The 24,848-nt window shown below is 42.1% G+C and overlaps 1 protein-coding gene across 7 annotated transcripts in view; it reads left to right on the forward strand.

Annotated features, from left to right (window-relative positions):
* The window catches only part of SCAPER (S-phase cyclin A associated protein in the ER), a 420,029-nt gene that overhangs the window by 178,803 nt on the left and 216,378 nt on the right, over window positions 1–24,848 (forward strand). For all 7 annotated transcript variants that reach the window (XM_075006917.1, XM_075006920.1, XM_075006919.1 and 4 more), the window contains exons 21-22: window positions 18,216–18,352; window positions 22,863–22,928. In XM_075006917.1, coding sequence (XP_074863018.1) covers window positions 18,216–18,352; window positions 22,863–22,928 — 203 coding nt within the window. The remainder of the gene's footprint in view (window positions 1–18,215; window positions 18,353–22,862; window positions 22,929–24,848) is intronic.

Genomic DNA, 24,848 nt, shown 5'->3' on the forward strand with positions numbered 1-24,848 from the left:
ACTGGCAGAGATATGTTGGAAGGCATGAGGAGAGATGTGTGGCTGCGAAATCATTTGGTTAGGGAATGAAACAAAACATGAGGCAGGACTCAGATTTCTTCCTAGCAAAAGAGCTAGATGAGCATTATTATGCTACAAACTGGTGAGTGCAAGAATGGTGATAGCAAGATTCAAAGAAAAACCGTTCAACATGTCAGTCATTCAGGTGTATGTATCCATGTCAGACAGTACGGAGGAAGAGATTCTTCTGTAAAGACTTGACAAAGATGCTGGAGGAGATACCAAAGAGAGATGGGTTGATCATTGGCGGAGAATGGAATGTGAAGGTTGGAACAGATAACAAAGGATGGGAGAGACTTGTGGGAAGGTTTGGATATGGAGAAAGAAATGAACAAGGCAAAAAACTACCGGAAGGTCACCAACAAGGAATTATATGGGAAGATATAGTGGAAAGAGAACCTACTGCAGAAAGTTATACAATGGAGGTTACAGCTATTTGGGCATATTTGCAGAATGAATGATGAACAAAAAATCAAGACCCTGGTATTCGGCATAATGGATGGTTCGAAATAGGAGAGGCAGACCTCACAGAGATGGGTAGATGATATTGTAGATTGGTGCGGAGTTAGTCTACGTAAATTAAGCCACTCTGCACTGGACAGGGAAAGATAGAAGGAAATAGTGAGAGAGGCATCAGACACCAATGGGTGCTGAACCCATTCTTGATGATGATGATGATGATACTACTCCATCTGCTGCAACATCACTGCCAACAGATGGATGCTAGGAATAATCCTCAAAGGCTACACTATCCCATTTATCTCTATCCCACCTGCCCATCCACCTGTTCCATCCATCTTCAGAGACCCCTTGCATGAGAACGCCTTGGCCATATCACTTTCCATATATAAAACAAAGTGTGTTGAGGGGTGGGGAGTAGGAATTGCGCGTAGAATGCCTGCCTATGAGAAGTGCCTGATAGATGAAAGCCTTTCAGCTAATAGACGTGAAATTCACTGGAAAGTTGTTCAAATGCATGCAGAACATTTGCGTCAAAGAATGTGGGGGGTTTTTTTAGTTGTTTTTTTTTTTTTTTTTTTTTTTTTTTTTTTGAGTGACCTTAACCTCTTCTGGCTTTAGCAGTACTAGTTTTGTCAACTCGGTTTCTTCTGCAGTTTGTAGATAAGGCACATCTGCATTTGGAAAGTTACACAACCATCAGTGACTGAAAGTCTGAACAGTGGGGAGGGGATTAAAACTCTTTGTGGATCAATGGGTCTCTTTACTTATTTATGCCTAATTCTTCTAATATGTAATTTTTATTTGCAGTCCTACCAAATAATGATTTTTCTGCTGAATTTTTCAGTTTAAGGCTTCAGGTCTTGAAATAGCAGCATTTAAAAAACTTAAGTTCCCAATCCGTCTTTACACTGATTTTTGTTTGTTATATAATTTGAGTATTCACTGTAGTCACTGGTTGCTTTTCTTCTCTTTCATCACTTCAGTTTGTATGATGACATTTTGTCTGACACACTGGGTCAAAGAGGGAAGGTTCAACATAGTCACATTTTCAACATATACCTTTAGCGGGTCGAAAAAATTTACACCAGTTCAGGCTCCATTTAGATTTCCTGACCATCACTTTGTCCCTTATGCTTTTCCTTTCTTCTTGCCTTGCTTTTCTTTCTTTCTTTCTTTGAATTAATGGAACAAAGGACTTAGTGCTGATAATAGTGTTTGGATCATAGAATCATAGGGCTGGAAGGGACCTCAGGAGGTCATCTAGTCCAACCCCCTGCCTAAAGCAGGATCAACCCCAACTAAGTCATCCCAGCCAGGACACTGTCAATCCAGGACTTAAAAAGCTCAAGGGATGGAGAATCCACCGCCTCTCTATACAATGCATTCCAGTGCTTCTCCACCCTTCTGGTGAGGTAGTTTTTCCTAATATCCAACCTACACCTCTTTCTCTCTCTCTCTTTAACTTCAGACCATTACTCCTTGTTCTGCCATCTAACACCACTGAGAACAGTTCTCACCCTCCTCTTTAGAGCTCCACTTCAGTAAGTTGAAGGCTGCTATTAAATCACCCCTCAGTCTTCTCTTCTGTAAACTAAATAAGCCCAAATCCCTCAGCCTATCCTCATAGGCCTTGTGCTCCAGCCCCTTAATTATTTTTGTTGCCCTCTACAGAACCTGCTTCAGCACATTCACATCCTTTTTACACTGGACACAATATTCCAGATGTGGCCTCACCAGTGGTGAATAGAGGAGAACAACCACTTCTCTGGATCTGCTCGAAATGGTCCTCCTAATGCACCCTAGTGTGCCATTAACCTTCTTGGCTACAAGGGCACACTGTTTACTCATATCCAGCCTTTCATCCACCCTAACTGCTGGGTCCCTCAATTTTACTAAAATCTTTTTTTTTCTAATTTTCCTTTTTGAGAAAATCTGTGATCGGTTTGTGAATGCTTAATTTCTGAAAAGCAGAATTTGTTGATCATGTAAGCATAGTGAGGCCTGTTTGTTCCAGAATGGATTAATTTAAATTAATTTAAATCACCAAAAATAATTTATTTAAATCAAGTTACCAAAATAGCTCAGACTGACTGTACTTAATGTGCACTTGATTTTGGAGTAAGCACCATTGAAGTCATTGGCACTTCTCGGGATTTTTTTTTTGAGAAAATAAATTTGGAATGGGTTTCTCTTGGAAAAGATGAGTTATGGTGAAGTAAAATATGGCAACCATTGTGATCTTTGACCAGGATGTTACAAAACAATAGGCGTGTATTATACAATATAAAATAAGAAAATGACTCTCAGTGGCAATTAGATCTCTCTTTTGACACTTTTCTGTATTGTATGATAGATTCTAAACCTAGTTATGTAGTTAAACAATCCATAAGGATTAGCTAAGCTAACCTCTTTTTTGCTAGCAGCATCCAAGTAATTTTCCTTTTTTTACCCAGGCAGTGAATTTCTTCAAAATATTCCCAGATAGTGTCTTTGAGCAAAATCCATGGCAGTTTTTCAGTGCTGAAAGAGTAAAGAAATATAGGAAGCTGTGTGGACTGAATGATGTCTTCTCTTTTTCTTTCTAGTCCACTCCACTGTTCTTTTTTGTTTCCTCCATCCTTTCCTATATATTGTCTCTGTCTTAATATAATGCCTTAGCTAACTCCTCTGTTATCCTTGGCCAAGCTCCACCACCACATAAGCATAGGACAAAAATATTTCTGTCCAGCTAGTGTCTTACTTAGCACGTTACTTTTTCGTCTGCTGAGAAAAAGAAACTGAAAGCCCAGAGTTTTCAAGATGCAAGAGCTGGTAGTTAGTCTTGACAGACTAGAGCCATCAAGTCATTTTATGAAAGTGTATGTGTAGCATGTATGTGATACAATTTAATTGCAAAATGTTATTCTTAAATGAGAAATGTAGTATTGTTTTGATTATTTGAAGAAAAAAATCCAATTTTTTTATTTTTGTAATTGTTGATTTTTATCCACCCAGTGTATTCCTGGGATAAGGATGTGAAAACTATTATGTAATGAGATCTTGAAAAGAATTGATAGTAGTGGCATATAAATGAAGAAGCTTTGTTTGTTGTTGTATTCATACTTTTAGTGCTTTTTTGCATGCCAGTACTCCATGCTCTTCTAGAACCTATCTGGTTCTGGAAAGTTTGAGCAGTGAGTTTTTTTGGTACTTTAATTCACTACACTTTGGTTACGGTTACACTAGCACCAGAGATTTCTCAACAAAACGTCTGTTGACAGAGTGCCAGGGTGGTATCCAGTTCATTGGGGGGGCCAGTGGGGCAGGGTCACCTGCAGCATAGCCTCAGGCATGGGGATTGGAGGGGCTGGGGCAGGAGGGGCTGGGAGCAGGAGTTCAAGGGGGAGGCAGGTGGGTGTCAGGTGCAGGAGTGGGGACAGGGGCAGCGTTTGGATATGCCTTGGCCAGTGTGCCATCCCAGAGGGTCCAGATGTGCTGGACCTCGGCCATCACCTGGCTCCAGGCCTTCTCATGCCACTCCAGCAGCTGCTCCTACAGCTGTTCTGGTGTGTCAGGGTAGCCACATAGAGGCAAAGTTCCTCATCGCCCATGGAGCAGCACACCCAGACGTGTGGTGGTAAGGTGCTGGCTGCAGCAGGTGCCTGTCTAGTGCTGGCTGGCTCTGGGCGGTGTACCAGACTGGCTGGCTCTAGCAAGATGGTAGTGCTGGTCCAGCCCTCCGATGGTGCAGCTGTACAGAAGAGAAAAAGGAGAGATGGCATGTCACCCTGCCACACAGCCCCAAAGACCCTGCGTCAAACCCACCACGTGCAGTAACTCCTGCCACCGACACATGGGACGTGGCTATTGCACAGTCATAGCTATGCATGCCCTGCTACACGGGCCTCAGGGACTGAACTGATCGCTGCAACCCCCCAACCCTGTGCCCAATGGGCTAGCAACCTAGAGGGGTATCCAGTTGCAGGGAGGTTCCCACCTGGGTGGCAGGCAAGCTGGGTGCAGTCTGGCCCTCCCTGGAATCCCCTTGCATGCGTGCAGTCTGTGGCACTGTCCATGGAAGTGGGTGCTGCCTGTTGCCTGTGGCCATGCCCACGTTCAGGAGGTGCACTCCTTGATGGCATCTTTGGGGTTCTGTCTCCCGGGGTCCTCTGCCCAGTGCAGCCTCCAGTGGGGCTAGCAGGAGGCTGGTGCCCATGCTGGAGGCTGGGTTTCGGTGGGACACCGATGGATCTTGGTGGAACATGCTGCCAGGTGCATGGTTGCACATGCTGTTGCTGCTGCTTGGGGTCACACCCAGGCCATCCTGGTGGGTAATGCACCGGGCCCCATGTGTGAATGCCCCCTATGCCCAGTGGTCTGTGACCTGTGGGGTACTCACAGGATGGTCCCCCAAAGAGGTCTGGAGACATCTGGGGTGTCACCTCACTGGAGGGGCTCAAGTCCAGGGCAATGGCGAGGGTCCCCTAGGTGGACTCGGGGTCTGTATCTGGCTCAGGCCATGACCCTGGCAGAGTCCCCAGCTGCTCTGGCTCTGAAGGTGGGTGGACAGCCTCCTCTGCTATATTGATGGGCCTGGTGCAGTGTGCTCCATTCTCACCGTCTCCCCCCAGGAGCTGATGGAGCTGGGCATAGTAGTAGCAGGTGGTGTGCGTCCCTGGCCTGTACAAATCTCTGCCACAGCTCCTTGACCTTTGCTTGCACTTGCTCCAGGGTGCAGGTGGAGCGTCCTCTGTCAGCAAGGGCTGCAGCAAGGCAGGCATACACTGGGGCATTTCGCCTCATTGCTGAGGGATCTAGGAGGATATCCTCCTTCACCCACAGGCTGAGCAGGTCCTCCAGCTACAGCCCAGTCCAGAAGGAGGCCAGCATTTGCTACCCCAGGGTAGGTCCAGGGACCGCTGTGCCTGGTCACCTGAGGGTCCTGGTGGATTTCAGAGTGCCTGCCTTTCAGCCACGGGCCCTCATCACTGATGGTGAGGCAGGCTGGGCAGACAGTGAGCATGCTGCTGCTCGCACGCACTCAGCGTCCTGCCACAAGGTTTCCAGGGTCTTTTGCAGCTTTAAGAGTGACTGGGGCGGGGAGGGCATCCCTGCTACCCAGCTGGCCAGTGCCATGGAGGACTGTTCTGTCAACAGAAGTCGCTTGCCCCACCTCCAGAGCATCCACACAGCTTTTTTGTCGACAGAGGGGTTATGCCTCATCATGGAGAGGCAGAACGCTGTCGATGAAAGTGCTGCGTTTTGTCGTCAAAATCCACTAGTGTAGCCATAGCCCATGTCGTTGGGTAGGAAAGTAAAGGTGGTAATCCCATTAAGCGAAGAAAGTTCCCGGTTTGAAGAATAAGGAACAGAGTGTGTTCCTCTGATGCGTTTAATTACCAAATTGGCTTCTACCCCTTTCTTGTGCCTTTCAGTTTAGTGGATTTCATTAGATGTCAGTTGATGTCCTTTGTCTACCGATCAGTACTGGAAAAATGTAAATAGCATCATTTGTGTATGCAGAGACTGCACAAAAAGATGACAGGTTTTCAAAATCTGGTACATAACATGTAGCATGGAGGTTCTTGAAGATCTAACAAAGGAACTGTAAATTGAGCTTTGTACCCGTATATATTGCCATTCAGTATAAAAGTCACATTTATATAATTTACGCATATTTCTCAGCTAGAGAAACAGTATTTTAAAAATTGCATGTTCCTACCACAACTTTGGTAAAAATATATCAAGGTCCCTGGAATGAAACAGGAATGCTCCTAATCTGTTGACCTGTTGATCCAAAACTAACAAGAATGCAGAGCAAAAAATGTCATTGTCCAAATTCAAAGTAATACAGAAGATGATGAATCCTTAAATATGTTAATACAGTTTTCTCCTCTGTTTCCATATTTTATAGCTGGAAGTCATAGCATTGTACATAGTAGACACTGTATGAGGTCAAGATTCTGCACAAAGATTGATTAATATGTCACACTGCGAGCTGATTTATTTCAATACTGTTACTTACAGGATATGATAGTATTCAGTGTGTAAGGGTGGCAGAACTTGACCATAATGTTTGTGGTATGTTTCAGTCTTTTGTTCAGGATGGAAATGGTCATTATTTTTGCTGATGGATAGCTCTTGTTTCCAGATAGCCTTGGTACTTTTGAGAATGTGATGGTAGAATTCAGATGTCACATTAAAACTATGAAACAAATATCAACTTTGAAGGTTAGTAGATGTGAACACCGTTCTAAATAGCATACAGTTTCATTTAAAATATTCTAACATGATAATTGACTTTATACGGTCTTGAGTCTACAAAGGGCTAGAGATTTATAGATGAACTAGCATTTGGGGGCACTTGTCTCAGTTGCAGAATCAGCACTATAATCCTGTATACCTTTGCATTGCTGTAGAAAATGTATATTAATCCTCATATTAATGCTCATGTGTAGGTTGCTAAGAAGTATCTCTTACTAAATTTAATGTTTACTTAAAGAGACTGTTTTGGCAAGAATTAAATAAGATCCCAATTAATTACAGTGTATTGTCTTGATTAGAGATCAAACTGTGGGGGTCCATAATGTAAGTGTTGATTAGTAAAGTAAAACTTTAAGAAGATTAGAACAATTTACTTGCTAATTATTCTACTGTATAAGGTTCAGTCTTTATAAATATGTGCTGGTGAGCATATGGGTTTGAAAGAGTGGACCCTATGCAGTACTTAGCAAGTATATTGGTTGAGTATATATTTCTCTATCATCCCCTTGACTTCAATGGAACGATCATACAACTAAAGTTATGTGCATAAATGTTTTCAGAACTGCACACTTAGTATGATTTAGTAGTTATGTGGCCTTTAAAATGACATTTCACTCAAATGTTACAAGCTTAGCAGGAGTAAATATTCTTGTACTGTTCTGAAGTATGGCATAGTAGCTGTTGGGCTCACAGAGTAAAATAGTCTTTCAGTACCATCTGAGCTATTAGCTGTATTTGTTTCACACCTGAAAGGTGCTAAATCTGCCTACTGCAATAATCCTACACTTTGATCTGCACCTTCAAGATGTGACAGTTATTTGTGACTCAGGGTGTTGTTACTCTTGTCTTACTTTAATGAGCTGGAAGAATGAAGTTTGATATTAATCCAAACTGCCACAATTGAAAGTTGAGAACTCTGAGAAACATACTCTGCTAAAGTGCTTGAGCTCATTTGTAGAGCATGTTTTGTAGGCATGCCATGTTGTGCTATTGACAGCGAAGACCTTTTTTGGCCCTCACAAGATAAATGAATGAGCTCGTTGAACTCTAGTCCTGCTTGAGTCATCTTTTAAGTTAAAGATTAGATAGGAAAGAGACATTAGACCCTGCAAAGGTGATACAAAGCTTTGTCTCATTCATCATTCCCACCTATCAGAAATCTGACTGAATGTTTGTAATTGTCATTGAGTGGCAGGGGGACAGCTGGTTTACTCTCATCAGGCAATCTCAGTGAAGATTGCGTGTTCTTTTATTTTATATGGTGTCTGTTTCAAAGCAAAAAATTAGTTTCATTTTGCTTGTATGGTCATTTTTACTGGTATAAGTCAATTGATTGTAGATTTAATAAACACATGAATGAGTTCCACATCTGTAGAGTCACAGATTAAAAAAATTTAATCTTTCAAATAATTTTAAATACCTCATGAATCACAGAAGATATAATTGTCTTGCTGTTATGATTTGTGTGAGATGGTATAATTAGAAAAATGATGATAGTAAAATATGTAAAATCATTGTCATCATCAACAACCGCCATCGTTGTTGTCCGATGCCTCCCCTCACTATTTCTTTCCATCTTTCCCTGTCCAGAGCGGATTGGCTTAGTTTCTGTAGACTAGCTCCACACCAATCTACTATATCTTCTACCAATTTTCTGTGGGGACTGCCTCTCCTATGCTAGAAAATACGTAAAAAGAGGGTTAAAATTAAGATGTCCTGCAAAAATTGTTATAGTTTTGCTGCTGTTGTTTTATTAATCAAACACACAAGACTATGCCAGGCACTACCTTTCTCCATACCCAACCTGTCAGAACAGTCATATACCAAATAGGCCTTAGTTTTTGGGGAAATGACACCCACAAGCCATGGGGGCCAATGAGAAGCATTAATGAGACTTGTGGACATACAGATTTGTTTCAACATTGATGGCTGGCTTCTCCCCCTATGTGATGCTTACCCCTTCTGAGCTCTGCAGAAGCTGAAGGAGGTTTAGTCACCTTTCCTTTCAGCACAAGTAGTCAAGAATCGTTTAGAAGGCCAGTGGTTGTGAGAGGTTGATGAACACCACTAGGGCTGATTTCTGCTCCATCTTTCTACTGCTTCCTTTCAGGACCAATTGGCATCTGGACGTTTGCCATTCTAATGCTAGGAGACTGAGACTCAGGAGAGAGAATCCTGTGGGGAATATCCTGAGGAAGGCAGAGTTGCAGGCCTCTGATCTGTACCTTTTCAGGGATGTTTACATCAGTATAACCAAAATTAGTGCAGTGAAATTTATCAAAATGGATATTCAGGCTGAATATGAGGGAACACACACTATTAATGAGACCTGTTGGGGAGCCGTATTCTGTGGGGAAGTGGCTGAAATCTTATTGCGTGTATAATCAAAAGATGGCAAAGTTCTGAAAAATTATATATATAGTTCTGAATATATTACATTTTCTTTTGTTAAATGCATATACCATAATATACACAGGATGTAAAGTATGACTAACTTATCATTGCATTATTTACCTTTTACAATTATGAGAGGTTGGTGTGCTTGATTTGTTACGCAAAATATTGGTTTAACATTCACTTTGTGTATATATGATTTAAGATGGAAAATTCAAGCCTTATTTTGATTTGCTAGGCTAGATTGTACAGTAATGTTTTACAAAAATTAAGCAGCCTTTTTCCAGGAAATGTCAAAAAGATTTATTTAGTTTTTTAAGAGGCATACATTTTTCCTGAACAAGTAAGAGAAAATATAATCAGTTGTTTGCTGGAAAATACAATCTGTACTGCTGTAGAATTAGGCACAGAATGTGTTTTCCCCCCCTCTAGTTGTTTTTATTTATTAGTTTCAATGTTATTTATTTTTATTTCAGTTTTAATTATATTTCATAAAAGTATAGGGCATCTTCTGATTATTAACCTGGTAATTTTTAAGGTTTAATAGTAAGTGAGCAGTTTCTCATTTTAGTTGTCCTTCAAAATAAGTTCAGTGCAGTACAAGAAGCAAGGAAGTATTACACTACCAGTAAACGTAAAACAAATAAGAATAAAATCTAAAATTAATGCATCTAGTTAATATCGTGTTCCTCCTTGCCTTGGGCTGATATGCTCAAATTAAATTTTGCTTTAATCAGCCCAAACAGATAAGATGCAGTATGAGAATCTTCAATTTCTGACATTTTAAGTGACATCTGGAGGGTATGAATATGTATTTTATTCACAGTTGGAAGCAGAAGTAGATCTAGAATTGTACAAATAATTGAGTCACATGTTGATAATTTTTTACCTTTTTCTTCAAAATTCTAGGAAATTACTTTGTCATCACTGTAATAGAAGATGCCAAATGTTTTAAATTAATATACATAATCTTAAGTTTTTAAGATAGATTTATGATTGTCTACTTAACCTTAATTTGGCCTCCTTGCGCGTCTGCGTTAAGTTGCATGCTTTAATTTACACGCTCAAATACTATTTTTTCTGCAAGATCTTATTTAATATACAAAGTAAATACAGAATTCTTTGTAACTTAAGATAAACCAGTTTTAGGCACTTGTCAATTGAAATAATAGTGGCTAGTCAAGGGACTTGCACTCAGTTAACTAAATCGGTTTTCGTGTCAACTTGGTTAAATCAGTATGATTTTCTCATATACATAATAAGCCCATATACATAATATACATAATAAGCCCTGGAAGAAGGTATTATTTCAGATGGTGTTATTCAGCAATGGAAATTTAAGTTGAAGTTTATATTGCAGTGGCTGGTTCAGTTAAATTTCTCAATCCTTTTTTCTGCTGGAGGAAAGCACATGAGTCAGAATGCAACTACAAGAAATCTATACCTTTCTACACCAATACTCCAATCGTGTATTATCCCACCACGTCTCTGTGATACCTTGTCATACTTCTGTTACACTCATCTCTTGTTAAATGAGTGCTTTACTTAGGAGTACTCACTTAAATGAGGGACACATATACTTACCTTCGTTCACTAGATGAGTGAACTCCCCCCCCCCTGCTAATATGAGTCTTACCCCCTCCCCGTGGGTCCAACCCCCCCGTAGTCTGACACACACCCCCGCCAGCCCCGCAGCCCAAATCTGCGGCAGCCTGACCCCAGCCCCACAGCCCCAACCTGCGGCAGCCTGACCCCCACCCCCGCCAGCCCCACACACTCCAAACCACCGCAGCCTGACCCAACCGCTAGTCCCGCAGACAGCCCACTGCAGCCTGACACACACACCCCTCCACTGGCCCCGCAGACGAACCCATTGCAGCCTGACCCTCCTGCTGGCCCTACACACCCCAAACCGCGGCAGCCCCACAGCCCCAAACCCCACCAGCCCCACAGCCCCAAACTGTGGCATCCTGACACCCCCGCCCTTGGCCCCTCATCCTGAACCCCCCGCTGCCGGCCCCACAACCCCAAACCGTGACAGCCTTAACCCCACCGCTGGACCGTCACACCTAAACTGCTGAAGCCTGAACCCCACAACCATCCGCCTGCCCTCCCATGGACCCAACCCACCACCAGATTTTAACCCTCCCTCCCGCTCATGGCCCCAAACTGCCCCCAGCCTTTAATCTTCCCCAACCCCTCCCCAACCCAAGGTTCACTTACCTTCCCAAAGCAGCACCACCTGCTGCCACCCCTTCCCCAAGTTAGGAGCACTAGGAACCAATCAGAGATTTTTACATGTATTTCAATTGTAATTTAGTGTCCCTCTTATGAGTTTTTGCCTACAAGCAGAAAGTTGGGAACCAATTGTGCTCATATAGCGAGGGATGAGTGTATTTATTAGCATTTCAAGGTCTTCCTGCTTATTCCACATACTTCTTACATTTGTATATAGACAATTAAGATTCTGATTGGATTTTGCCCACCAGTTTTATCTTGATTCCCCTTCATTCCTGCTGTTGCAGCCCCTTTTCTTCCCAATTTCTGACTCATCCCCCAGGTCTCCATGGTCACCTGCCCCCATCGAACTGAGCTTAAAGCTCTCTCACTAGGTTAGCCAGTCTGGATCCAAATGCTCCATTCCCCTTCCTCAATAGGTGGACCACATCTCGGCATAGCAGTCCTTCTTAGAATTGCATCTTGTACAGCCAGGCATTCAGCTCCAGGTTGCATCTCTCTGCCTTGACTCCTACCTTTGGCCAGAAGGATCGAAAAGAACACCACCTGTGCCCCAAACTCCCTCACCTGCACCTGGAACCCCATGCCTTTCAGTACATTTGAGCCTAGAAACAACCTTCAAAGTTATTTGATTAACAGGCACCCAAAATACTATCACTTCAAAGTACAGAACTGTTTGAAATTACAAGTCATAGAGTTTTGCAGCATCTGTCACTTACATCAGCAAACCCTTTACCATATGGTAACCATAATCAATCAGCCACCTATATCAGCAAAGCCTATTACATGTAGCATTGGTAGGGAACTTTTTTTTGGGGTAGGAGTGCCACTTTTTTTGGGTCAGGGGAGGGATAGCTCAGTGGTTTGACCATTGGCCTGCTAAACCCAGGGTTGTGAGCTCAATCCTTGAGGAGACCATGTAGGGATTGGGGCAAATAGACATCAGGGATGGTGCTTGGTCCTGCCAAGAGGGCAGGGGACTGGACTAGATGACCCCCAGAGATGATGTGTATCTTTATTTTTAGATATAGATATACATATATATATATATATATATATATATATATGTATATGTATATATATATATAAAACTGACTAACAGAAAAATCAGTCGGACCAGACAAAATTGGGAGGCAACTCCCCCTTCACTTACGTGCCCCCTCTCCCACTGAGAAGCAGAAAAAATTCTTCCTTAATTCATGTCACATATCAGTCCCACAGCCTGTGGGGGGCAGGCTAGTAGATTTTGTGAGCTTTCTTAGGCTCTGGGATGGGGCCAGAAATGAGGGGGTTCTGTGTATCAGCTGCCAGGAAGTGGCTGGAATTTAGGGATGTCTAGGCAGGAGGGGGTGCAGGAGCAGGATGTGGGGTCTGGGTGGGTGGGAGAGAGGGCAGAAGTCATCTTGGGGGAAGTGGATGCAGGAGCTCCCCTCCCTTCCCACTGCTCCAAGGGACTCCCCTTATCTTAGTAAGCAGCTAATGGGGTCCCTGCTGCAGCCACCCCAGGCAAGAAATAGCGCCTGCCTTTCCCCACTGCCATCTGGGAAGTAAGCTCTGAAGCTGCTCAAACCTGGCTGGTTGGTAGGGAGCACAGAAGCAGCTCTATCACTTGTGGTTCTGCTGCCTCCTCCCTCTGGCCACCTCACCTGCCTGCGTGCGGGACAAGGAGCTGGAAGTGTCCACGCTGTAGGTCAGGTGGGGTGGAGTTGGTGACCTCACTCCATGGGCCAGATTCAGTGGAACCCCCCTCAGTGGGCCCAATCAAAGTGTCTGAGGGGCTGATCTTGGATGCCTCTGCGATGCATCTCTGCCAACAGCACTGTTCTCAGAAAGAGTAGTTGGCAATGTACACTGAGGCACATTACATTACATAAAGCTTATTATTCTTACTCACGCACTGAATCATAGAATACTAGGACTGGAAGGGACCTCGAGAGGTCATTGAGTCTAGCTCCCTGCTCTCATGGCAGGAGCAAGTACTGTCTAGACCATCCCTGATAGACATTTATCTAACCTGTTCTTAAATATCTCCAGAGATGGATGTTCCATAACCTCCCTTGGCAATTTATTCCACTGTTTGACCACCCTGACAGTTAGGAACTTTTTCCTAATGTCCAACCTAAACGTCCCTTGCTGCAGTTTAAGCCCATTGCTTCTTGTTCTATCCTGAGAGGCCAAGAAGAGCACGTTTTCTCCCTCCTCCCTATGACACCCTTTAAGATACCTGAAAACTGCTGTCATGTCCCCGCTCAATCTTCTCTTTTCCAAACTGAACAAGCCCAATTCTTTCAGCCTTTTCAGCACTTTGCATTTGTCTTTATGAAACTTCATCCTGTTTACCTCAGACCATTTGTCCAGTTCATTTTGAATTCTGACCCTATCCTCCAAAGCAGTTGCAACCCCTCCCAGCTTGGTATCATCTGCAAACTTAATAAGTGTACTTCCTATGCCAATATCTAAATCATTGATGAAGATATTAAAGAAAACCATTCCCAATACAGACCGCTGTGGAACTCCACTTGTTGTACCTTCCTAGCAGGACTGAGAACCATTAATAACTACTCTCTGAGAATGGTTATCCAGCCAGTTATGCACCCACTTTATCATAGCCCCATCTAAGTTGTATTTGCCTAGTTTATTGATAAGTATATTGTGCGAGACAGTATCAAATGCCTTACTAAAGCCTAGGTATACCACACCCACCGCTTCTCCCTTATCCACAAGGCTTGTTATCCTATCAAAGAAAGCTATCAGATTGTTTTGACATGATTTGTTCTTTACAAATCCCTCCTGGCTGTTGCCTATCACCTTACCATCTTCCAAAACAAAAAGCAGTCAAAAAGCTTTTTGTTTTGATAGTGTATAGACTAGCACGGCTTCCTCTTCGTTACCATCTTCCAAGTGTGTGCAGATGATTTCCTTAATTACTTGCTCCATTATCTTTCATGGCACAGAAGTTAAACTGACAGGTCTTTAGTTTCCTCATTGTTCTTATTCCCCTTTTTATAGGTGGGCACTATGTTTGCCCTTTTTCAGTCTTCTGGAATCTTCCTGTCTCCCATTATTTTCCAAAGATGATAGCTAATGGCTCAAATACCTCCTCTATCAGCTCCTTGAGTATTCTAGGATGCATTTCATCAGGCCCTGGTGACTTGCAGACATCTAACTTTTCTGAGTGATTAGAAAATACTATATTTTAGCTATATGGCCACACTTCAACTATCTCTGAAGAATCCCACTTCTACAGAAACTACATAAGGCATTCAGCACATTCTCTTACTGGCCTGGACATGCCTTAGCCTGGCCAGTCCTAATCAATTTTGCATAAGTTTGGAGTCAGTACAGGGGTTGAAGACACTTAGTGATTGCTGCTCCACTCCAGTCATATTTTCCAACACTATGGGCTTGCCAGTATGAGAGATCCTGGGAACCCCAGTGATTATCATATAGCTGAATCTATTCCTAAAACTATCTTGACCTCAAAATGCACCTTAGGTATGTGGAAACGTTAATATTGTTACATTATTTTAGTGATACATTGACAGATATCCATACTAAATGCATTGTGAGTGATTTCTTAGTGGGTAACATTTTGGTATGAACAACATATCTTTATTTTGTCTTTACCACAACATTCTTGTCCATAAGTTAAGGAAATATGGATTGGATCCATGGACTGGAAGATGGATAGAAAGCTGGCTTGATGGTCGGGCCCAATGGGTAGTGGTCAGTGGCTCAGTATCTGGATGGTGGTCTGTTTCAAGTGGAGTGCCGCAAGGCTCAGTTCTGGGGCCGGTGTTATTCAACATCTTTATTAATGACCTGGGTGAGGGACTGGACTGCACCATCAGCAAGTTTGCAGATGACACAAAACTAGGGGGAGAGGTAGATACGTTGGAGGGTAGAGAGAGAATCCAGAGGGATCTGGATAAATTGGAGGACTGGGCCAAAAGAAATCTGATGCAGTTCAATTAGGAGAAGTGTAGCGTCCTGCACGTGGGGCAGAAGAATCCCAGACATTGTTACAGGCTGGGGACCGACTGTCTCAGCAGCAGTACAATGGAAAGGGACCTTGGGTTTATGGTGGATGAAAGGCTGGATATGAGTAAACAGTGTGCCCTTGTAGCCAAGAAGGCTAACGGCATACTAGGGTTCATTAGGAGGAGCATTTTGAGCAGATCTAGAGAAGTAGTTATTCCTCTTTATTCAGCACTGGTGAGGCCACATCTGGAATATTGTGTCCAGTTTTGGGCCCCCCAGTATAAAAAGATGTGGATTTGCTGGAGCAGGTTCAGCGAAGGGCAACAAAAATGATTAAGGGTCTGGAGCACAAGACCTATGACGATAGTCTGAGGGATTTGGGCTTGTTTAGTTTACAGAAGAGAAGGCTTAGAGGTGATTTAATAGCAGCCTTCAACTTCCTGAAGGGGAGCTCTAAAAAGGAGGGCGAGAAGTTGTTCTCAGTGGTGTCAGATGGCAGAACAAGGAACAATGGTCAGAAGTTAAAGAGGGAAAGGTGTAGGTTAGATTTTAGGAAAAACTACTTCACCAGGCGGGTGGTGAAGCGTTGGAATGCGTTGCCTAGAGAGGTGGTGGATTCTCCATCCCTTGAGGTTTTTAAGTCTCAGCTGGACAAGGTCCTGGCTGGGATGACTTAGTGGGGGTTGATCCAGCTTGAAGCGGGGGGATGGACTAGATGACCTCCTGAGGTCCCTTCCAGCCCTGTGATCCTGTGATTCTGTTTCACCCTGTATCATTATTAGCTTTCTGTCAGGTCTGTCAGAGGAGTGGCGGGGGGTGGGGGTGGGGCAGAGAAAGAGGGAAGTTGCCTTCACTAGTTGCTATAAGAATCATAAGACTGAAAGAGACCTCAGTAAGTCATCGAGTCCAGCTCCCTGCCCAAGGCAGGACCAACCCCAACTAAAGCATCCCAGCGAGGACTTTGTCGAGCTGGGACTTAAAAGTCTCTAGGGATTCAGATTCTACCAGCTGCCTAAGTAACCCATTCCAGTGCTTCAACACCCTCATAGTGACATAGTTTTTCCTAATATCCAACTTAGATCTCCCCTGCTGCAACTTGAGACCTTTGCTCCTCATTCTGCCATCTGACAATATTGATAACAGCTTCTCTCCATCCCTTTTGGAACCTCCCTTCAGGGTAGTTAAAGGCTGCTGTAAAATCGCCACTCACACTCCTCTTCTGCAGACTAAACAAGCTCAGATCCCTCAGCCTCTCCTTGTAGGTCATGTGCTCTAGCCCCTAATCATTTTTCATCGCTCTCTGCTGGACCCTCTCCAGTGCAACCACATCCTTTGTGCAGTGGGGGCTCAGAATTGGTCACAGTATTCCAGATGTGGGCTCACCAGTACCGAATAAAAGGGAATAATCACTTCTCTAGATCTGCTGGAAATGCTCCTCCTAATGCATCTTAATATGACATTAGCCTTTTTGGCTACAAGGACACACTTGACTCATAACCAGCTTCTAATCCACTGTAATCCCCTCGTCCTTTTCTGCCAAACTGGTGCTTAGACAGTCAGTCCCCTGCCTGTAACTATGCTTGGGATTCTTATGTCCCAAGAGCAGGACTCTGCACTTGTCTTTGTTGAACCTTATCAGATTTCTTTTTGCCCAATTCTCCAATTTGTGTAGGTCACTCTGAACCCTGCCCTTACCCTCCAACATATCTCCCCTTCTCCCAAGTTTAGTGTCATCCACAAACTTGCTGGTAGTGCAATCCTTCCCTTCATCCAGGTCATTAATAAAGATGTTGCACAAAATCAGACCTAGAAGCTATCCTTGGGGCTCTCTGCTTGAAACCAACTGCCAACCAGTATATCCCATCCACTGGCTTCCCCATATCCGCAGAGCTAGTTACCTTGTCATAGAAGTCAATCAGGTTGACTTGCCCTTGGTGAATCCATATTGATTATTCCTGATCACATTCCCCTCTTCCAAGTGCTTCAAAATGGGTTTCCTGAGGGTCCCCTCCATGATTTTTCCAGGGACTGAGGTGAGGCTGACCAGTCTGTAGTTCCCTGGATTTTCTTTTCCCTTTTCAAAGATTGGCACTACCTTTACATTTTTCCAGTAGTCCAGGACCTCTCCTGATCTCCATCAGTTTTCAAAGATAATGCCCAAAGGCTCTGCAGTGATATCTGCCAACTCCCTCAGTACCCTCAGATGTGTTAAATCCAGCCCCATGGGTTTTGTGTGTGTCCATTTAAAACAAACTTCTCTTTCAGTGGTTCACAGAATCGTTCATTTATTGAATGCCCCATTACCGTTATTCATCAGATAGAAAAAAAGAAATTCTGTTTTTGCCAAATATAGGCCCTTATCCTGTAAATACTGAAGAATATGCTTAAGATTAGGTGTTCTGTTGAAGACTGTATAATAATTACAACCAGGTGAGTCAGTAGAAATGTATGTGCTGTAAGTTTTTGTGACATCAACATCATATATAGCTTTGTATTTCTCTTGTTGTTTTAAGTAAGTAGTGTGCGCTTTGGTCACTTTTTACTTATTTTCTGGAGCTAACAATGATGTATTCATTGAGTTCCCTCTTACCAAAGGTGTGACTGGAGTACGTACTTATCAGAATGTGTTTGCAGAAATATTCAGTCACATTACTTCGTCATAAAAGAACATATGACTTTGAAAAAGATATAAACAAAGGTTTATGGATCAAATAGATTCTTTGTTTTTCTCATCGTTTTGTTAAACACTAATCATTGATGTTCTGTTGGTACAGCATTTTAGTTTCCTCACATGCCATGAAAATCAAAATTAAATATTATTTCAATGTCTTCTGCAGGAGCACCTGTCATTGAAGAAGTACATTGTTGATATTGTGATTGAAAGCTCTGCACCAGTAGAACCTTTAAAAGATGGAGAAGAGAAGCAAAAAACTAAAAAGAAGACCAAGAAGCTGAGGGCACGAATGAACTCCAGGTAGTGCTAAAACTCTTTCAGCATTTCTGTGAACTTTGTCTTTTGTCCTTTATTAGGAATGCAATGGAACACTGGAAAAAAAAGTGTAAATTTATTTGCTTCAGAAATATCTTGAAAATAACACCGATGAGCCTAATTTATGGCCACTTTCTCTGATGGAGAAAGAAAACTGAATATCGATCTGGAGCCCTTGCTTTCACCTGTTAAGAGCTTTTCTCATAATTGGATGCTAGTGCCCTGCCAAAACTGTAGCCTCTTCCAGAACACAATAGTATGTTTAAGTATGTGTAAACCATGCCTATTTTTCTTCTTAGCTATTGATTTTTAAATGAAGTATCAAAGAAAATCAATAGTAATCAACAAATAGAAGCCATCCGGCTGTAATGTCAAATCCCATGGCTGGATTTAATCAATTTTGTTGCCTGTCACAACAAGAAAAAGTTAGAAATATCTGAAAATGGAAAGTGAGTTGTCAGACCTGTAGTTTGTCATTAGCCTAAAAAGTGACATCTGCAGATCAAATGATATGCAGGGCATCGTTATAGCATGAACTGTGGTGTGTGTCTTATAGCTGAAATGTCTCCTGCTGAGGTTAGCACAACTTCAGTAGGATATCATAATCTGGATTTCCTTTTTAAAATAATCCTTGCATTAACCTTTTTTGAAAAAAATCTAAGCATTCTTTAGCATATTTTTCTTATTTTTAACTGTATTCAGGAGTTTTTTGAATACATTCAGTAAAAGAATAATTTACATAAAATAATTATTTCATTAATATTGCTATGATACAATAATAGTAATTTTAAATCTTGCACAGATACATTTGTTCTCACTTTTTATCATTTTGTCGCCTCAAGTTTTTGCCTTCCCCTTTTGTTCTTTTCTATGATAGGGTTTGTTTGTTTGTTTATTTTTTTGTCACTGACCCCATATACGGCTTATACGTTCATCTAATTAGAGTTTGCTGTTTAATAAAATGCATATGTTGAAAATATAATGTCAGTTTTCCTTCATGGTTCCTGATTGCTAGACATAGGGAGTTATTCATATTACTGACTTACTGCGTTCATTGAGTCCAGCCGTACATTCCTTACTTTAGAAAAAGTTCCAGTGAATTAAGTGAGAAATTTGCCCCAGAATCCAGAATACAGGTATCAAGCCAATTACTTGTTATATAACCCAGGCTCTAAGACTCTCTGCCTCACTGGGTTTCAGAGTCCAAGCCCAGACATATACAGGGCTTTCATGAGCCGCTAGATCTTAAATCAGAATGTCTGCATCTACACTACATTCACATTTGGGAGGAGGAATGCAAATGAAGAAGATTGAAATGCAGATGACGTGCTGATTTACAAATCTTGTACTTCATTTGCATAAGCTCACATGATTGTGTTTCCGAAAGAAACTTTCCAAAAGCAAAAACAGCTGTGTAGGAAAAAGAAGGGAAAAACCCCCTGTTTTCAAAAGAACCCTTCTTCCTGGAAAAAAAAAATAGGAATAAGGTTCTTTTGAAAAACAGGCTTTTTCCCCGAAGGAATCCCATCTACACAGCTGTTTTTGCTTTCAAAAAAGTCCTCCCAGAAGTGCAATCATGCAAGGTTATGCAAATGAAGCATGAGATTTGTAAAATCTGTGCTTCATCTGCATTTTCAGTCTCCCTCATTTGCATTCCTCCTCCGAACTGCGAATGTAGTGTAGCATAGTCAATCAGAATATGAAAACAACCAAGAGCAAAGGTGAATTAAAGGACAAATTATGATCAATGGTTTATTAGTTCTCTATAAAGGTTTTGCTGGTCTATTAATAATATTTATAACCCTAAGTGATTAAACTGGTGCTGTCATAACAGCTGAGATATATCTAGGTAAATTATCCCAGTTTAACATGTGTGTGATGATATCAAAAGAGTGCCTCATTGTCTGCATGTCAGATGAATGGTCAGTGAGAACTAAATAATGAACTTGGACAACAGACCTGAGAAACTAATGAAAGAATATGTTTTGTGATTTCTCTTTTACAATTTGTTTACAACCTGCCTTTCACAAAAAAATTGTTATGATAAATATTTTAGGTGATTTTTCATTTTTGGTTTACTTTTCTGGGCCATACTCCAAGCTACAATTCCTTTGTATTGGATAAGAGATGGAAAGCAAAAATTAAGAATAAATTGTCAGTTTTCATCATGGGAAAAAGTTAACAGCAGAGTGCAACAAGGTTTCTTACTGAGTCCAGTTGTCTTTTTAATACATTTTTTAATGGCTTGAAAGCGGGAATGCGTAGCAGGGTAGAAAAACTTTCAAGTGACACAAATGGTACGTCTAAACTGCAGTCTCAGAGCCCAGGTCAACTGACTCAAGCCTGCAGGGCCAAACAAATGGCAGTGTAGATTGTCAGGCTAGAAAATGGGCTCTGAAACCCTCTGCCTCACTTCATTTCGGAGTCCAAGCCCAGCACATATATGCTGCTATTTTTCACTCTTCGGAGAGAGCCCGCATTAACTGACCCAAGCTCTATGTCTTTTTTTTTTGTAGTGTATATTTCCCATTAATGGCTTAGGTTAGTCAAGTCCAGACTAGACATGAGAATTTCACAGGAACTTAACTAAGCAAGGTGAATGGGCATATGAGGTTCACCATAGATAATGGCAAAGTGCCCCTGGGGGGCGGAATCTGAGCTATTCATATACCTAGTACAGTTCTAAATTATCTGGGTCAGCTCAACAAAGGGACAGCATTACTGAAGACATTTGGTCATTGTGAGCTACAGCAACCGGTGTATGGAGAAGTTAGATTGTGAGCGTCTGATTTCCTGTCTCACAACACAAGAACAAGAGAACATTCAATAATATCAAAAGGTATTAGACTGTGCAACTCATTGCTACTGGATGTCATTCAGGCCAATAATTTAGCGTGCTTTAAAGTAAGATGGGCCATTCATAGGGGTATCCAGAGTTATACTAATTAATGCTAAAATAGTTTTGAAAGGACTATAAAACCTCCTTCTTCAAGCTGAAAGCAAAGAGTTATTATTAGCAATTATGATAACACCTTCTTAGAGGGGTGATTACCATATATTGCCTATTGTGGGATTTTGGCACCTTCCTCTGAAACAACTTATGATGGCCACTTTCAGAGAAGGAGCTGATGACCACTGGTCTGATCCAGTAGGCAATTCTGATGTTCAGAATAAGTCATTGCCTATTTCGGCACCCACGGAAGTGGTTTGGTTTTTCTTTTTAAAAGTCTGAATGACTTGCCCTATGTCAGAGACTGAGTCAGCGACAGAGTTACAAATAGAACCTCAGTAGTCCTGAGCAGCAGCCTTTCCTAATCTAAATGTCACTACCTCTCCATGTTAGTTTCTGTATGCACCATCATTTTGCCATCTGAATTTGAAGTCAATACAGAGGTTTTCCTAATGAGTCCAAAACTAAATGTTCTGCTTGGTCCCTTGGATATTTTTTCATCACAGGGCACCCTCTGTAAGAATTGAAATTTTCTGCATCATCATAATGTCTAATTTTGTTTTACCAAATGCATTAAAGGTTAATGCATCTCTGCAATGAGTCCTGGCTTAGGTTGATGAACAAATGATGATTATCACCTGTTGGCACAATCCAGCTGGAGCCACACTAAGCAGCAGTAACAAATATTGTCTCAAATTTTCCTTTACTTTGGCATGTGGCCATTGTAAACGAGAATGCATTTAAGTATCTAAACAGGTTTATACTTTTAAGTACTGTTTACATTTCTCAAAGTAAAGCAGACCTTCATAGAGGGGTTTGTACACCTCAGGGGGTTGTTATAGATGATTTTTATATATATGTATTGGACAGTTTCAATGTTAACACTTGAGATAAAGTTGTCTTTTGATTCATCAGACGTGATAATTAGTAATGGTTTCATTTAAACCTGCAGTGACATTTTCAGGTTAAAAATAATATTTCTCTCACCATTGTTGTACTGTATATTCCATTTGTTATGATTTTGAAAATCAGTTCAAAATATTTTAAGTACACAGCAGGTGAAATTAAAGTATTAATAATAACTATATCAAGTCACTGGCTGTTATTTAAGAACCCATATGGGTGACAAAAATGTCTTGGAAATAACATTGATTTACAGAAAACAAAAAAATCAGTCATGTAGCACTTTAAATACTAACAAAATAATTTATTAGGTGGTGAGCTTTCGTGAGGCAGACCCACTTCTTCAGATCTGGAGATAGTGCTGAAAATGTTTCCAGATCTGAAGAAGTGGGTCTGTCCCGCAAAAGCTCATCACCTAATAAATTACTTTGTTAGTCTTTAAAGTGCTACATGACTGCTTTTTTGTTTTGTGAAGGTACAGACTAACACAGCTACCTCTCTGTGACTACTGATTTTCAGAGATGCCCAGAGATTTGTACAGTGTCATGGAGTAGAGTAAATCAAATGTCGGAATTATCTAATTGGTTTTCAAACATGGAATAATTAAACAATAATCAGTACTGATGAATATTTTTCCCCCAGGGCTAAAGAATACGAAAGTTTAATGGAAGCAAAAAATTCTACCTCTGAATCACCATATAAAGCAAAGTAAGTATTTAACTATATGATTCAGCTTTGTGTGTTTTTTGTAGATGTGCAACTGAAACTTTTCCATAGGGGCCGATGTGGTAAGCTTGTCATTTGATACTATGATATACTGTCCTCTTGAATTACAGATCATTTCGTAGCACAGAAAGTCAGTGCAGTTATCTTCTTGGTAGTCAGTTGTGTCCAATGATGACATCTTGGCTCGCAAGTGGCTGAGGCCAAGCCTTGGACAGCAGGAGCAAGGGAATTGTCCTGGCTCTGTCGGTGTGGCTGCTGCTGTTGCTTTTCTTCTGTCACGAGCATCAATCAAGCATATGCGTTGTTACTCTTTGAAGTTGTTATATGTGTGTCATACAAGAGAACACCAGCCTGTTTAGTGTTCTGCATGCTTCTCTAGCTGCTTTGGCTTTAATCCAGCAAAAGCAATGTTGGCCTTCACGGAGTCTTTATACGTCTTGCAAGGCCTACCTTGATTCCTTTTGCCCTGGGAGAGTTCACCAGAGGGTAGTTGCTTCGGAATTCTTCTCCATTCGCGTGACATGCCCTGCCCAGTGAAGTTGGGCTTTGAGAATAATGGCTTCAGCGCTTGTGGTTCGTGCTCTGTCAAGTACTTCCAGGTTCATTACTCCGCCCTGCCATCAAATGTACAGTATTGACCTCAGGCTGCGTGTGTGGAAATTTCACAAGTTTTCTGTACAAGGTCCACATTTCACATCCATACCGGACGCTGGTCAGGTCTACAGCCTTGAACACCTTCATTTTACTGGACTATCAGATATTGTGCTGATTCAACACTCATGCTCTCAGATGTCCTAGTGCCTGGTTGGCCTTGCAGATCCTAGCATTGATTTCTTTGTCAAGGGAGCCATCATTGGCTATCACACTGTTGAGATACTTGAACTCGTCCACTGTTTTTTAACTCTGTTCCTTCAATAGAGATTGAAGCGGGGAGAGCAGTAGATCCCGGAGCAGGCTGAAACATTACCTCAGTCTTTCCTAGGCTGATGGTCAAATCAAAGAGGTGAGTGGCTTCAGCAAACGTGTTGACGATAAGCTGGAGATAAGATTCCATGTGTGCCATAACTGCACAGTCGTCAGCAAAAAGGGCTTGAAGGATGAGCCTCTCAAGCATCTTGGATTTAGCATTCAGACGATGAAGGTTGAAAAGTGACCCATCAAGCCTGTACATTATGTGACGTCCATTGTCCAGATCCCTAACTGTGTGGGTGAGAACACACATGCAAAAGAGGTTGAATAGCACTGGGGACAGCGTGCATCCTGCTTCACACCAGTGGATGTCTCAAATGGATCAGAAGACTCACCATTCGAAAGAACAGAGCCAGTCACATCATCATGGAACAGGCATAGGAGGTTGATGAATCTTCTCGGGCAGCTGAATTTGACCGGATAATCCACAGGGCTTCTCTGTTAATGGTGTCAAATGCCTTGGTTAGGTCTATAAAGAAGGTGTATAGATCCAGGTTCTGCTCTATACACTTTTCCTGGACCTGACAAACAGCAAAGATCATGTCAATGGTGTTGCAGCCTGGGCAGAGACCACACTGTGCCGCTGGGAGGCTCTTCTCTGAGAGGCTGGTGATCAGATGGCTGAGGATGACTTGAGCTAAGATATTCCCAGCAGTGGAGAGAAGGGAGATGCCCGAGTAATTTCCACAGTCAACTTTGTTGCCCTTGTTCTTGAAGAGTGAGACGATTGTGGCATCCCTAAAGTACCACATCAGTGATAAGACAGACAATGTGCCTCTCCACACAGTATGCAAAAGTGTTAGCTAGGGGCCAACATTTTAGGTTCCAGGCTACAGTCTTCTCGCTCTTCAAGAACAAGGGCAACAAAGCTGATTGTGGTTCCCAAGCGTTGTTACAGGCTGGGGTCTGACTGGCTCAGTAGTGGTTCTGCAG

The sequence above is a fragment of the Carettochelys insculpta genome, chromosome 12, assembly GCF_033958435.1.
Source record: "Carettochelys insculpta isolate YL-2023 chromosome 12, ASM3395843v1, whole genome shotgun sequence".
Classification (NCBI taxonomy): Eukaryota; Metazoa; Chordata; order Testudines; family Carettochelyidae; genus Carettochelys; species Carettochelys insculpta.